This window comes from Dysidea avara, chromosome 12, assembly GCF_963678975.1.
Source record: "Dysidea avara chromosome 12, odDysAvar1.4, whole genome shotgun sequence".
Classification (NCBI taxonomy): domain Eukaryota; kingdom Metazoa; phylum Porifera; class Demospongiae; order Dictyoceratida; family Dysideidae; genus Dysidea; species Dysidea avara.
Genome location: NC_089283.1, coordinates 5,063,779 through 5,080,074, shown reverse-complemented (window position 1 = coordinate 5,080,074; position 16,296 = coordinate 5,063,779). Strand labels below are relative to the sequence as shown.

Here is a 16,296-nt window from a genome sequence, read left to right as displayed (position 1 = left end):
TCAGACTGTGAAACTGATACATGAATAGTTTACATGAGCATAAAAATTGTTAACTTGATGATTCTGCATCCTGCTCTGCATCTTCCATACTGCTTGGGTGATTGAAGCCAGTGAGGGAGACCATGCACATCAGTTATGGTCTCTTAGCTGCAACTTACATGATTCCATGATCATCATAGAGTCACATAGAGCATGTCTTTTATAGCCGGTATGAGTGCATCTGTTTCCTAGCCATGGCCCCTTCAAGATATCTTTTAAACAGCAAGTGATTATGAAGCAGCTTATTAGAAAAGGCAAGAAAGCAGCAAGTAAAACACTAGAGAAGACTGCTAACTGACCATTTTCAGAAACTTGGCACTGTGGCTACCAGCACAGCTGTGATTTCCATTGTCATTTCTAGTGATATACATTGTGAAATAGCGTAACGCATCCATGTGCATCGCATCTGTTCACTGCTTAGAGACGAGGACAATGAGCTATTACATCTCACTTCAGTTGATGAAAGGTGTCAAGGCACAACTGTAAATGTGGCAGATGGGTGCATGAAGTATAATAATATAGAGGAGAAGGTGCTTTACAGCAATGGACAACAGAAATTCTAAATATTGATAAATTTACTGTGTAAAGTTATGATGCACATATCTCATGCTGTGTATATATATATATATGTGATTGCCCTGGTTATTTGTGGTGACACTGTATAACCAACTGCATTGAGTGGGCTATGTGTTGTAGTGGTACTGGTCAGTAATTCATATTAGCTGTTTGTATTGATAGTCAATAATACGTATTTTACATGTGGTGATCATTACAGAGCTTGCCTGAAGTATAGTTAAATGCTTAATTAGACCTACAGTATTACGCTTGTCATGTTTCCATAATAAAAGAAACTGGGGTAGTTAGGAATGCAATAGGCAGAGCTAAATAAAAATACAGTTGGTAAAATCTCTTGTTCCCACATGTAACAACAGTAACCTTCCAGTTGACCGATGTTGATTTTTTTTGCCTCCAGTTTTTGGCATATTAGATGCACTGGAATCATCCCAGATTTGTCTGATACATATTTGCCCCCTAGTGATATTATTAACTCCATTATTAAGGAGAAGTAATGACTAATAAATAATAGTCTTGTCATGGGTGCACTCTATTATCACCTTGCTTTCCTTAGCCCAGAGTAAAAGTATTTTTAGAAACTAAGTTCCATGTCTTCATCATGTTAATGTGTCCTTGTGGGCTGCAATTTGTCCACACTACACCTTGCACTACATGTACATTCTGTTCACTCACTCGGCTACTTCCTCTATAGCCTTTTTAGCTGGATAACGACAGCATGCTTGGTATCTACCTTTACTTTCATTCTTCAGCTTAGTGTCTATAGTGAGGCAGTGTGATAACCTACAAGGGCAGCTCCAGGAATTTTGGTGACGGGTTTCCAAAATTTCTGCTGCATGCACACTTAAATCTAGGGGGTCTGGGGGCAGGAAATTTTTGAAAATTATGCATTTTGAGATTGAATCTGTTAACAACTTCACCAAAAAACTGACATTTTAAAACATATATGTTAGTTTGATATAGGCTGCTTATGCTAGCTTCTGCTGGTATAGTATCAGGAGCAGCTAAAGAATCAAGAGGTCGAACTATGATGTGAAGTTTGAAGTATGCATCAAACATGGATGCGATTCTGGGGGTAGGGGGCTCGCCCCAGGGAATGTCAGGTCTTATATAAACACTCTGATATAAAACTTTTACTGTGTTGGTACAGCTGTACAGGTGAATAAAGTAATTTAAAAAAAAAAAAAAAAAATGTGACTGTTCTATTAGGGCATAGCTGATTGCTGTATTAGAGTATTTCGATCTGAACCTTATTTTAATTACCTGAATAAGCTTGACCAGTTTCTGGAAATCTCAGGACCCCCCTGATCTAGAAAAGTGATAGTAAGTGTAATCTACCTGTCTACGAGATTACTTATTATACTACTATAAATCAGTCTCTAGTAGGTGAAAATCAGTAAAAAAGACAACACAAAGCTTCAGTAACACATATTGATAAGTAAGTGGAATTGTTATTGTTTGATAGGTGTCAGTCGATAATTGGACACTTTCACTATATTAGGAGGGAGTGCAATTGGAGCACTTTGCCCCATGCCCACAAAGCTTGATAGATACTCGTTAAGCCCTTCAGACGACTTTTTGTGTCAATTCTGAGCCATTTTATAACAAATAAATTGCAAAAATTTCAGCTGTCACCTTCAGCCATGCTACAACATCTATATTCTGTGTATATCCTTTTCTGTAGCTAACTAGTAATCATCACAACTATGCTGAACCATTGTCTACTATTTACTAATTTTCCACCTACCATGACTGCATGTACTTTTACATTACGTGTAGCTTGCTATATACTTTAAGCAGCATGATGGACAACTAACAAAATGATTCTAGATTGCACATCTACATTACTAATTTTTCTCGGGGAAGGGGGGGTGGTGGTGCATGTGCCTAGACCCCTAGCATGTACACTGTTACATAGTTACCATTACATACACAATTACATAGTTACCCACATTTGAAAACAGATACTGTATCAAACAAATAACTGATCGGGGGACACACTCTTGTTCTTACTGCCCTAAGCCCTCTGATTTCTCTTGGCAGCCTGTGGATAAACTCTCTACAGATTGATCTAAAGACTGTGTTGCAACCGGCCGGTAATTTATAAGCATGCTGCAGTGGATTTATAAGGTTCACAGCTCAGTAATTGAGATTGTAACTTAACTTAGTTGTTATGTTGTCACTTGTTGGATGTTTTGATTCAATTTCATGCAATTTGGTTTTTCAACTGCAACAAAATCCCAGAAAAATAATATCCAGCAATGTTTAGAAATGAACGATACTGAATTGCCGCTTCAATATAACACAAACAGTTTTAGCTTTCTACAATTAATAATTGCGCACATGCATTGACTTGCACTAGAAAGCTGCCAACAGAATGTATAGCCATAGCATGGTGACACATCATTTGTTTCTAAGCAATCCATGCACATGCTTATAGCCACGTTATTAGTCACTATCCCACTAGGAAGGCTACCGATAGCAGGGAGTCAGAAACATGATACCAAATAAAACCCTGTGTTGTACTATATGGTTCTATTGCTATATAGTGATTCATTGTACTGTTCATAGGGTATAATATCAGCATGATAGCAATGGTATTAATGCACATTCACTCTTGATAAAATTGGCATGATATGAAACATATAAACTGTATACCAAAAAACAAGTCCTGGAAAATCTAATAAAAATGGACATTAAGGCAGTGAAGTAGCTACATTAGTCTCCTTTTCATTTTTCTTATGATCCATCAGTTGTAACTTCTCGATGTAAGCATTGAGTTGTGGTGGAAGAAGTGAATAGTCAACTTTATGGGTTAAAATACAAGCCATGCACAATTCTTGCAGTGAAGACAGTAGGTTGAGAATGTACGTGTCATCTAGTTCAACTAACATAGATAGTCCACCTAGTTCTCTCTTCTTTTGGGGACTGGTACCACCACATATTAAAAGTTGTGTTCCAATTAGAGCACATGCTGAACGTCTTCTGGCATATGGGCACTCCCCCCAAGGGATTACTTCAGTGATGTGACAATTGGTAGGATTTAAGATAAACAAATCTGCAAAATGTTTTCCTTTTCTGCAGTTGAAGCCACCAAAGTATATGACATTACCCCTGCAGTAAATAGCTGTATGACTTCGTCTTCCCTGTGGCTTATAACCTGTTATGGCCACCTCCGTCCATTTCTGCTCCTTGAGATTGTAACAGTAGAACTTATTATCATAAGTATAAAGGAATGAAGATGAAGGAACTGTTTCATCCGAACTACCTCCAAACACAACTATCTCATTTTCACTTACAGCAGTTGCTGTATGAAAATCTCGTTCCTTGATCTGCACTCCATTATTAGGATATTTTGTCCAGCATAGTGTCTCTAAGTTTAGCCCATACAAGTCATTACTCAATTGTGATTTCGCTTCACAGTATCCTCCATGTATGAACATTGTGGAGCCTGTGAGGGTACAGCCATGACCGTCTCTTCCTTCAGGTGTGTCCCCAATAGTTTCACAGTTTATCCAACTGTTAGAGGTGACATCAAAACAAGCCACAGTTGCCATCGACCCATCGTCATCATTACGTCCACCGAACATGTACATCCTATCATTGTAGCTACATACACTGTGACCATAACGACACTTGGCACATGGAGCTAAAAATAGATCATCTTTCTTAGATCTTGTCTTCACCAAACTCCACTGTCTAGCCACGACATCAAATCGGTGCACGTCAATATCAGATGATCTAAAAATATAGTCGTAGTCAGGGTAAAAGTAATACTCTAGCTGTTCCCTTATTTCTTTGTTTGTGTGGTAGCCGCCAAATGAGTAGACGTATTTATTGCCGGATATCTTGTCCTCGTAGGTAGCAGCGGCATGGTTGACGCGATTAGGAAAGCCTATGTCATCATAGCGATACCAGAAATACCTTCGCTCTAGTGCTTTGCTTGACTCAACCTTCAGATCACAACTTGCCATTTCACAGTTGTGATAGTAAACCTATATAGCGCATGCGCGTGTGGCAACGCCCTAAATAACCTAAATAAGCGCATGTTATTTAATAAATATGGTAACCATATGACTATTCCACTATAGATGGTAAACACACCTGGTACTGAGTGTTTAGACTGCTACTGAACACTGCAATTATGCCTACTCATATAAAGCTGTCCTCTGCATGGCACTAAATTTAATAGCTAGCTATAAAACTAGAGAAAAATAAATAGCTATATGTACATACATACTCTGAAAAACTTGACTGCTTGAGGGTAGCAATATTACTATTGCATAAAAAATATATGCATTTTACAGGGTTATAAGACAACGAATTCTAGCTTGCATATAGTTTAAAGTAAAACACCACAATTAAGGCACATGAGGAAAACATGTGAAGAATTAGCTTTAGAATGTCGATATACCAGTGATGCAAAGATCAGTCTGTGGAGAAGTTTGATCATGTGTTAGAAGATCAGTCATTAATGTGTGATGCAAGAATCTTGAAATTAAAATATATTCACACATATTACAAATATTGCACAGTTGCATTACATGAACTTATACAAGTGAAATCTTTCACAATATTTGTGCAAGGTTGTTTGCTATCTTGCAACCTTCACGAGTGGCATTATTAAAAAGTGTGCTCACAAAAACACATAACATAAACAATATACACATCCACATGTGAGTTATTACAAAAATAAAAATCATATTCAAGTGATTACAGATCACTGCTATCAGGATAAGCTGTCAAGTCATGGTCTGATTCATCACTATCTCGTGGTACCAAGGCAACAGTTTCTTCGTCCTCTGTTCTTTTAGCAACTGGTTTATAGAAGAATGACATTATAGCAAATATGAATGCCATGAGTACAATCAGAGCTGCGAAAAAGAAAAACTCAACAGCCTACAGGGAGAAAAGAGAGTGAGTGTATTAAAGATAGTTAAACAATGTGACACTATACCTGGTTCTTAATGATTTGTGATTGAGCTACAGTGACATCAATGATGTTACCAAAACAAACAGTTAATAGCCACCCTGCTTGACATATTGACTTCATTGAAGCTGGAGCCTATACGTATATAACATACAAACTTTATGTACTCAGAATTCATAAGTGCACATGTAAAATAGTATTTCTAGTACCCAAACTACTGTATTAAAGAGTATCACATTTTCAATTGAACATGTTAACTGTATTGTACAGACTACCCTAGTGGTTTATATACAAGTAGCAGGGGCGTAGCCAGGATTTTTTGAAGGGGGGTTCCAGCACCAGCATTGAGTTACTAGAAGCAGGGGTCTGGGGGCACAGCCCCTAGCCGCTGAGAGACTTTCAATATTTTAATAAATCAAAACTCAGCAAATTGCTATATATTATGCAAAAAGTACACTAATTATGATGCATTAAGTGCCCCTGGGATGAAGGTAGTACTAGATAAAGTCACCTAGTGGAAACAGACAACATAACACATAGAGACACATATAGTAATCTGTAAGTGATGGTTATATCTCACTGTGGTATAGGAGCCATGAATCCACTAATACAAATGACAATCAAAACAATATAACTATACAAATATGCATAGCATGAATTCATTTTGCATAACACAAGTGATAAATTACTTGAGCTCTATATCTTTAAACACTGCACACCAAAGCTATAGCAGTATAAGGTCATGCTAAGTTTTGCATTTAATGTTGGAATGTCTGAAAAACTTCATATGGACATGGATATTTACAGGCATGTTCTATTAGAGTATACCTGACTGCTCTATTAGAGTATATACGTGACTGCTCTATTAGAGTATATCGATCTTTTTAACAAGTTTTGAAGAGGGCTCATGTTATCTCTGTAAATCCTTCCCTGAGAGATGAATGTAAGTTTTATCAATTGTAGTGCTGTGCCATTACACTATATTGCTCACTCATTTTGTCCTGCCATACTAAATGGTGTGTTAGGATCCTGTTTGCAGAAGTCTAAACTTTACAGGGGGGTTCCTGAACCCCCGGAACCCCCCCTCCCTACGCCCCTGAGTAGTGTATTTACTTGGTTAAATGCCACAGCGTCCATTATCTTAAATCAATGCATTGACTATTTGACTGTAACCACCACTCGATGCTTGAAAACGATGTTGAAGCCCTTATTTTCGAAATTGACTGTGTGCAGCTAATCATGGTATATTATGAAAGAAGACGATATTGAAGACCAAAGAAAAAGTTTTCTACTTGTACCACAATATCATAGTTTGTGAGACTATGAAGCCCATATCTTGTGAAGAGCCATAAATTATACTGAGGAATGAAAGATTCTTTATATAACAGTTCAAGTAAATGCTTTATAACAGTATATGGAGTTAAAAAAATCTGCACAAGAACAGCCATGCAGCTGTTAAAAAAGTACTGCCTTAAAAAGCCTGGGTAAAAAAAGTTGTGAAATTAAAAGTGGCGGCCAAGAAATGGTTGCATAGCTGTTTTTGTGTGGATATCACTTCTTTTTGTAATTGCAAGTTCCAAAGCTAGCCTATGGTTGGCCTTGACACTTCCTTTTAACTTGCCTTTGTGCTTTTTCCCTTTACTACAGGAATTATTGAAAAAACTGAATTTTGAAGGCGTGAAGATAGCATAATTTTTGTAGTACTCCAATAGAGCACACATTTTTTCTGAGCACTTCAATACAACACATATAGAATTTCCACTGACAGATCTATGAGTTCTCATTCTAGTGTACTAAACCGAACTTTCATTTATAAGGTAGAAATTAAATGAGTTGAGCAACTGACAGTGGTGGCAGAGTGGCAAGGACTTGGGTACATAGATGTGGAGGTCCTTGGTTTAAAGCTTTCTTAACGACATTTTTATACATCTCAGTGATTGTTCTATTAGAGCATCTCGATCACGTTTTTCCCAAGTTTGATTTTTCTTTATATCTCCTTAGCTAATACTCTCAGTACTTTTAAACCACAAAAAGTTTGCACTATGATAGTAACTTTGTGCACAGACCAATTTTCAAGTTATTCCATCAAGCAGATTACCCTGTAGGTGTGACAACAAATCACTTTTGTAATTTTCAAAATCCGTTATTCTTAGTTCGATCTGTATGAAAAATGGGCTGTAAATGTGCTGCATTATGCTTTTACTGCCCTCCAATTTTGAAGTTAATCGACTAAAGCATGCGCGAGTTATAGAGAGTGGAGTGAAAAGAAGAAGAAAGAAGCAGAAGATGAAGAAAATACAAAGAAAATAAGACGACTTTTGAATGCACATATCTCAGTGATGGCTGGGCGGATTCAACTTAAATTTGGAATAGGCGGTGCCGTACCCTGAGGGAGTTCCACAGCAAAACTGGGCAATTTCTGTTCAGGCACTATTGAGCCACGAATGTGTGAAAATAGTGCTTTCTTGGTTCCTGTAAAACACACAATTGTCTGTCATGCATCCACACTAGCTGCACAACACACTATCGTGTTTACTTTCTTATAAATGTTAGATTGACTTTAGGAACTTTGATAAAAAAAAGCACTCTACAGGAGTGGATCCAGGGTTTGAAAAAGAGAGGGGGGAGCACCAGGGTAGTAGGTATATGGAGCTGGGAGGCAAAACTGAAGCTATTTCATATGTTTCAGACTAAAAAAAAGTAGAGTGGTTTTCAAACTGCTTTCTACTGTAAGTGGACTACAATGATCAAGTGCTGTATAGGGATATAAGTGATATTCATGAATTATGAGCCTAAAGAAGGCATACACAAGAGCATGTGCATTTCATGCATTTACTCTTAGCAGGTAAAGTGTGCCCATACATGGGATACAGTGCTGCAGATTTTAGTTTTCATATACTACTCAACAGCTGTGTGGTGATTGTTCTATTAGAGCATTTGACTGAGTTGCTCTATTAGAGTACCTCGATCTTGTATAATGCTTTTTTTTGGGATGAGGGGGGGGGGGGGGGGGGGGGGGTAGGGGTAGGGGTAAAGGGAGGGGGGGGGGGGGGCACCCCCTTGGATCTACCACTACTCTAGCATATAATACACATGGTCTGAGTATACTATACATTTGAAAGGTGCAGACATTGTTACCTGTGAATAAGCAAATTCCAATCCAGTAATGGAGAACATCACTTCACCAGCTGTGATCAGTACATACATGGGAACTTGCAGGAATATACTGACAGTATCTGGAGGGGCATCCTCCACAAGTGTGACATGGAACTAGAGTGGAATACAACACATTACTAAGTGTCACTTGAATAGGAACTACTCAGTATGTAGCAAGTGCAATGAAACATGCTTTATTATTCTGAATGTTGATTTTGAGAGGCCGTAGTAAGAAGTCGTGTACAAAATTTCACTATGAAGAAATGTACTTGAACATTGTAGTATTCAGTGACTGGATTTGCGAAAAGGTACCTTTTTCAGACACATAATTTGACCCATTTTTTGAACTTTAAAGCTTCATAACTTTTTGATCATGTCATATAATTGCTTGAAAATTTCAATGAATGTAGCTACAGTATCTGGCTACATTTTGATACTAAGGGCAAGTTAATCAGCATAAGGAGTGAGGTATTACATCATTTTGTTTGCTGGTATGTCAACTGTGTGGAAAAGGTACCTTTTCACAAATCCGGTCACACAAATTATGTAGACATGCAATGACAGTGACTAATACAATATGTGGTACCTCAGAGTCATCTGGTTTGGAGAATATCACAGAATATACACCACCTCCTTTTAGCTCCCCAAGACTGTCAGTCTATAGGAAGTGAATGAAATAACTATAATGAGGTGAACACTAACCTTCTTGTCATCCGTGTTGAAAATTGAATTGACGGTGTAGGAATACCTGTGGTCAACACAACATTCATTAATGTAACTGTTGGTCCTATATACCTGGTACATAGTGTGGAGTGTCTGCACAGTGTATGTGGGTATGTACATAGTGTGTACATGTACATGTGTGTTAGATGGAACTAACACCTTCAGTCTTGAGATATGATACACTTTCCTACAGGTTATTATAGAAGAATTTGCCTGCAGTGACTGCAGAATCTGAGGGCTCAATGTTCATTGGTCAGGAACAATGTAAATGTCAGCTGAAGGCTTTTCTGCATGCATATGTGTGTGAGTGGAGAGTTTGCAGGGCTCACTTGGCAACAGATAGGTTCACAAATGATCCATGATCTCCAAACTGCTGATTATATGCATGATAATGATATTCTTCTCCACATGACTCAGGTTTGAATATCTCAACATCAACTGTATCATGAACTACATTAATAGACCTAGAGACAAATGGTATTGGATCAGAAACAACAAAAAAGTCCAAAATAAGTAACACAAGACCAACAGAACATACAACTTCTTCACAGCAGTCTGGGAAATAGATCTGTACACTTATAAACAGCACAAACTATGGTGTACCTGACTGTGGCATTCTCACTTGTAGGAACACTACCAAAGTCTCCTGGAACCTAAATAACACACATCACATGAAACATTATACTACGTAGCAGCAATAAAAAGAACTCACTAATAAAATAAGCAATTTTTCATCTCTGTCCTCAGCCAAAATAATGCGAGCCATCTCTTTGTCATGCAACTCCACCACAGTTGGTGTCATTGTATATTTAGTACTGTTACCAGGGTGTACTAATAGGGAATGGTTGGTGGCTGATGTGAACCATTCAATGTTCTACAACATACAAAGCATTATAGTACTTTTGAAAATACTGGAAAAGAAGACAGATTACAACTAACAGCCACTGTACTTATTACAACTTGTTTGTTAAAGAGATAGGCTTTACCTGTTCGTAAGCAACTGTGAAGGTCCGAGAAGTACCTGCAACTTGCACAGTTATTTCAGAATCTGGTATGACATTTGTAAACGTGGCCCTTGCTTCACCACTTTTGGGGAAGTTGAAGCTCGACTATGAGAGATACACCAACATAGAAACACTGTAATATATGGGCACATGAGTAGTGTGTAATGTATGAAAGTGTAGCATGAGTTTAAAGCATGTGTGTTGTGTGTGCATGCGTGCGTATGTGTGTATATGCACATAATACTAACCTCCACTTGCAATTGTACAAATCCAGCTATTAGAAATGCTAACCCAGCTAACACCATACCACACACCATTCTCTGCAATGGCCTGTAAACAACAATTGCCAACTATTGTAGTGTTATTTTAGCCATGACTTACTTTCTCAATAGTCTGAATTTGGCTAGTATAGGGTAGATTACAAACTCAAATATCGGAATGAAGACCAGAATGAGAATGGGGTTCAGAGCTTGCACTTGATCTGGCTTGAGGTACCCAAGCGGCCCCTATATATATGTGTGTGCAAAAGTATTTCACAACAAACACATTTTGGGTATAATTATCGCTTATTATAAAAGCACCACCAAAATTATTATAAAAGCACTATCCACACAAAAACAGCCAAGCTGTGAAAAAATGGTGCGGCCTTAAAAAGCCTGGGTGAAAAAAGTTGTGAAATCAAAGGTGGCAGCCAAGAAATGGCTGCAATGATGTTAATGCTAATAAATTTTAACAATGCACACAGCCATTATTAAAATTTTTAGCATTAACATCATTGCAGCCATTTCTTGGCCGCCACCTTTGATTTCACAACTTTTTTCACCCAGGCTTTTTAAGGCGCACCATTTTTTCACAGCTTGGCTGTTTTTGTGTGGATTTCACTCCTTTTTGTACTTTACAAGGCCCCAAAACCAGCCTATGGCTGACTTTGAGGTTTGTCTTTACTCACATTTCTTCTTTTCTATGTAGATACAATGATGATTATTGAAGACAGACTTATAAATGTATTTCATTGCATGATTTAATTCAATATTTGATAATATTATTGTAATACTCTAATAGAGTGCACATTTTTTTTTGAGGACTTCTAATAGAACATACATAGAATGTTCTAGAACAGTCTAGAAGTTCTATTGGTAGATCTATGAAATTACAAACATTTGACTATAAGCAGATTTCAACTAGAAATTTCATTTATAAAGCAGAAATTAAGTGAGGTGATCAGTCAAGGTAGCAGTGGTTCAGTGGTTAAGGATGCAGGTGTTAGGTATGGAGGTCCCTGGTTCGAACTCTGGTAAGTTTTATTTTCGACATTTTTTGCACACCTTTTTTACCCCGTGGTGACTGCTCTATTAGAGTATCTCGATCCTGCGATTTTACACTTGCTTAGTTTTTGCTTTATAACTTTGTCGCTGTAACTCTATTGCTATTCAAACTATCAAAAGGCACTGCTATGATGATCAGCCTATCTACACACCAATTTTCAAGTTATTTCTATGCTTGGTTTACCCTGTAGCCGTGACAGAAGTTTGATCTGTTTTTATGTGAATAAACGTCCATAACTCCTTGAATACTACTCAGACTTACAACAAACTTGGTACGTGACTCCACTGTTACACGTTCTTAATTTGTGCCAAAGATCGAGGTAATCGAGTTACACGTTTGCATTTTATAGCAATTTTTGCAAAGTGTGCGAAAAGAAATCGAAGCCCCCGTAGCCCTCCGTACGGCATAAGAAGAAAAAAATGAAGAAATTAAAACAAAATTTTGGACACCCATATCTCGCAAATGGCTGTTGCGAATTTAATCTAATTTGCTGTGTGGCGTACCCTACCTGGGGGACAGCTATAATGCAAAAATAGTGTGCTTTGGAGAAGAGGCCATGGAGCTATGCATGCGTGAAAAAGCTGTTTTCTTTCTTCCTGTAAATATACTCACGGTGTGGTCGCCGGCTTTCTTGGCCGCACGACACACTACTGTGTGTCTTGATCACTGTTTAAGCACCATTAACTTCAAGGTATAAGCACACCGACAATTAATTACTCACAATATCCCCATTCATTCTGGTTGCCTGTAGCGTCCACCTGGATCCCTGTGGTGGATCATGTGATCATGATGTCATACATTGTGAGTCATTGTGACGCCATTACCTGTTGATCAAACAATGACCAGAATACCGGTAGTGGCAGGAACATGACAAGGACACGTAACACTGCCCACACATCATTAGCAAACTCAACCTATAGGGACCACAACAAAATGGATGATTTAACATCTCCATGGCAACTAACGGGATAGTCTGGACAAGCATGGTGGATGAACTTGACTCCTTTACTCCTGCCCTTCTTGCGGAACCAGTTCTTTGTCGCTGCCTGTAAAAACACAGAGAAAACATGATAGTGATTCTAGAACTGTAAATATGCACATGCATGCACTCACACAAATACACAAAGTAAAACAGTTACAAAAGGGACACTGCAATTACCAAGCCAATGTTGACAAACAGACACACAGACAGACACAAAACACAGCATACAAACATTGTACCACACACACACACACACACACACACACACACACACACACACACACACACACACACACACACACACACACACACACACACACACACACACACACACACACACACACACACACACACACACACACAAATTATTGTAAACAAACACACAGTGTAAACTACAACACACTACATACCCAGATACAACCAACAAACATGAAAAATATATTCTTCCCCCCTGGGGGTTTGTTCTTGATGTACATCCTACTCCCACCAAGAAACACGAATAGAGAGAAGATCATGAGGATGGCCGGGATACCAAATGATAAGGCATAACAGTCCTCTCCTCCACAACTGCTGGATGATGTCTTGTTGCTGGTGTTGTCTGCAGTGGCCGGACAACTCTCAGGACCAAAACAGCTGATGTCACCTGAGTGGGATAAGTCAATAATATTGTGAATGAATCACATGAGTACAGCTGAATACCTCTCTGAATATAAGAGGACTGTTTAATTATAGTATTTAGTTGAACATTCTACTTGAACAGAGCACTGTGTGTATAAACAAATGAGTTACAGTAGACCTAATTTAAATTCCAATGAAGTGTGGAATTTGGATAGAAGGATGGGGATGGCATATGTTGGACTAAACTTGTGAACATTATATTAGAGTGTTTTCCTCACCTCTCAACACTGGTGTCAGTAAGGTGGAGATGACACTGCCAGCATTAATGGAGAAGTAGAAGATTGAAAAGAACTTGGAGAGAAGATGTTTCTAGAAAAAGTCATAAAGGTGCAACTTATGTACTCTGTATCATGAAACTCTTTCAACATATCAGGGAAGATTTTTAAAATGTTTGGATACATACATACTTGATGTTCTTTAAACTGGTCCCCACCAAAAGCAGACACACAGGGTTTGATGCCGCCAGTACCAAGGGCAATCAGAGCCAGCCCACCAAATGTCATCACTCTGTAGAGTAAACCACATGTACATCACATGTATAGAACGACCAGGCAATGGAATAGAACAAAAATTAAACATCCTTTAATTTGTGCCCATTGTCAGTTTTTCTATGTGTACATACTAACTAACATACAGTACTACACAACACTTAACTAGTAACTGATGACATAACTGTCAACACTTGTTTTAGCCAAGAAGGGTACACAACACAGTACACATATATACCTGTATGCTGTCTCATTACAGTTCAGAGCAGGAGGTACGGCAGATAATGTCAACGTCACATTACCAACAGCATACACAATGGAAAGTATAAATATCGTCCTACACACAACACAACCACATAATAACACCAATTCATTAAGTTGATGTTAATACATCCTCTTGCTAATGCAGTTGATGATGCAAGCCATGACACTGACTCACTTGAATTTCCCCAGACAGCTGTCAGCAATAATGGCTCCTAGTAACGGAGTGGCGTAGCATAGTACAATGAAGGAGTGGTAGAGTGATGTGGATGTGTCCTCATCGAAGTGTAGATAAAATGTCAAGTATAGTACCAATACGGCTAAAATAAGAGAGAGAAGATCCAGTGACTCTCCTATGCTAACAAAGCAAACACTGTCTGGTGACAACATTCTTAACATAGACTTACTACAATGATCAAGTATAAGCCATTTTAAGTGAAAGGTATTAATATAAGTCCTCAATTCAGCTAATCTTTTGGCTGGCTTGTACCCTATTACTGAATTCACTGTGTTAGTGGGAAGTGACCCACCTTTAGGACCAAATGGCCATATTAATGAGGTCATAAAATACATCTTAGCTATGTTTGGAAAGTGGCCACTATGATGAGGTTGTCTTACTAAAGAGGTAGCCGCTTAGTGACGTTTCACCATATTACATGGCACACATATGTACCTCTCATTCCATAGTAAGAGAACCTCTCACAGAACTCATTACTGACAATGAAGAAGACTGAGAAAGGAAAACCTTGGCAGCTCAGGCAATCCTGAAACACAAAAATGGCTATGTGATTAATAAGTGTGTGTGTGTGTGTGTGTGTGTGTGTGTGTGTGTGTGTGTGTGCGTGCGTGCGTATGTAGTGTGTGTGTGTGTGTGCGCGTGTGTATGTAGTGTGTGTGTGTGTGTGTGCGTGCGTGCGCGTGCGTGTATGTATGTAGTGTGCAAATCTGATAGTGCAGTCAGTGATATATGCTGAGTCAACAACTTACCAAGACTTTTCTACCGACCGGCTGCTTCCTCTCTGGTTCATCACTAACAGCCTCTGTAGCCCACATACCATTGTAATTTTTGATTTACAAAGTACATGTACAATTACAGTAAGTGACTAAACACCCTATTAAAACACACAGTTAATTAGCTAGATATTATCATGACATTTCGTTTCTGCTGCAATACAACACTTTGATTCAAACAATGTCAGTTAGCTCAGTGAGGACGACATCAATACACAATACTCAGTTATGGCTAGTCTTGCCAACCATCACTGAAAAAAGGAAGAAACAAAAAAGCGGTCTGGTCATGCGAGACTACTAGGTCACTAATTTTATGCTTGGCAGGGGACTATTAGAACCTGCTGATTGTGTGATACTCACTATGTGGTCTGGGTATGTGACTCAGTTACTAGTCAAAGGTGTCAGACTGTTGTGCATACATATGAAAATAGAAGCTATACACAATCACACATGTAGTAACTGTATAATATCTTAGCTATCCCCTGAATATTCGAGGTGGCTCATTCTAGAGTTGTAACTACAAACAGGATAAATAGCATAAGATATAGTTTCCCTTCAAGGCATGCTCCCAGTTATAGTGCAATAAAAGTAATAGCCAGATTACGACAGAGGTACATGAGATATTTACAAGCTATACAACCACAAAGATAATAATATAAAACACGACATATCATTAACAAAATCCCACCACACAACGCACCATCTAGAGGTAGCTCATCGTCGTCCTGGTCGCTATTATAGCGAAGCATTGTCTTGTGATTGTTTTACTCTGTTTTACTACTAAGAAGCCCACACCCTCAACGTATATTTTATTTGTAATTGTAATTACTAAGATTATTTAACGAATTAAAGAAATCGTGAATTGGCAATTTCACGAAAGGTTCGGAATGTCTACTGTAGAACGTCTCTGGAAGTTGTGATAGACTAAGTATGATTAATATTAAGAAGAAAATAGCCTCAGAGAAGGAAAAGAAAGCGGCCAACCCAGGACCCTTGGTCAGAAGACCGTCAGTACGTTCACAACTTCTCACTAAAGGTGCTGGTGTTATTGAATTACATTTACTCAACATTTTATTTGTAGAATTACCAGAACTAGAAAGAAATTTACCAAGTTAGTTGACGAAA

General features: G+C 38.3%; 3 protein-coding genes across 3 annotated transcripts in view; 1 reads left to right on the top strand and 2 right to left on the bottom strand.

Moving 5' to 3' along the window:
- Positions 1 to 3,164: 3,164 nt before the first annotated feature.
- LOC136240355 (kelch domain-containing protein 3-like) lies at positions 3,165 to 4,623 on the bottom strand. The gene has a single exon (XM_066031306.1). The coding sequence runs from the start codon at positions 4,584 to 4,586 to the stop codon at positions 3,309 to 3,311; it is 1,278 nt and encodes a 425-aa protein (XP_065887378.1). The 5' UTR covers positions 4,587 to 4,623; the 3' UTR covers positions 3,165 to 3,308.
- A 481-nt stretch (positions 4,624 to 5,104) lies between these two features.
- On the bottom strand, positions 5,105 to 16,008 carry LOC136241469 (solute carrier family 15 member 2-like). Its single transcript, XM_066032686.1, has 22 exons — positions 15,872 to 16,008; positions 15,148 to 15,200; positions 14,834 to 14,924; positions 14,339 to 14,480; positions 14,138 to 14,236; positions 13,819 to 13,918; positions 13,630 to 13,720; positions 13,144 to 13,376; positions 12,717 to 12,797; positions 12,576 to 12,665; positions 12,473 to 12,517; positions 10,807 to 10,931; positions 10,674 to 10,755; positions 10,408 to 10,530; positions 10,134 to 10,295; positions 10,025 to 10,074; positions 9,751 to 9,885; positions 9,401 to 9,446; positions 9,285 to 9,356; positions 8,681 to 8,812; positions 5,570 to 5,677; positions 5,105 to 5,511 (listed from the first exon to the last, which is right to left on the bottom strand). Exons 1-22 carry the CDS (start codon positions 15,918 to 15,920, stop codon positions 5,326 to 5,328), a joined length of 2,295 nt encoding a protein of 764 aa, XP_065888758.1. The 5' UTR covers positions 15,921 to 16,008; the 3' UTR covers positions 5,105 to 5,325.
- LOC136241475 (NEDD8-conjugating enzyme UBE2F-like) overlaps positions 15,997 to 16,296 on the top strand; it is a 2,434-nt gene continuing 2,134 nt past the window's right edge. The window contains exons 1-2 of the mRNA XM_066032691.1: positions 15,997 to 16,207; positions 16,253 to 16,282. Coding sequence (XP_065888763.1) covers positions 16,102 to 16,207; positions 16,253 to 16,282 — 136 coding nt within the window. The 5' untranslated portion in view covers positions 15,997 to 16,101. The remainder of the gene's footprint in view (positions 16,208 to 16,252; positions 16,283 to 16,296) is intronic.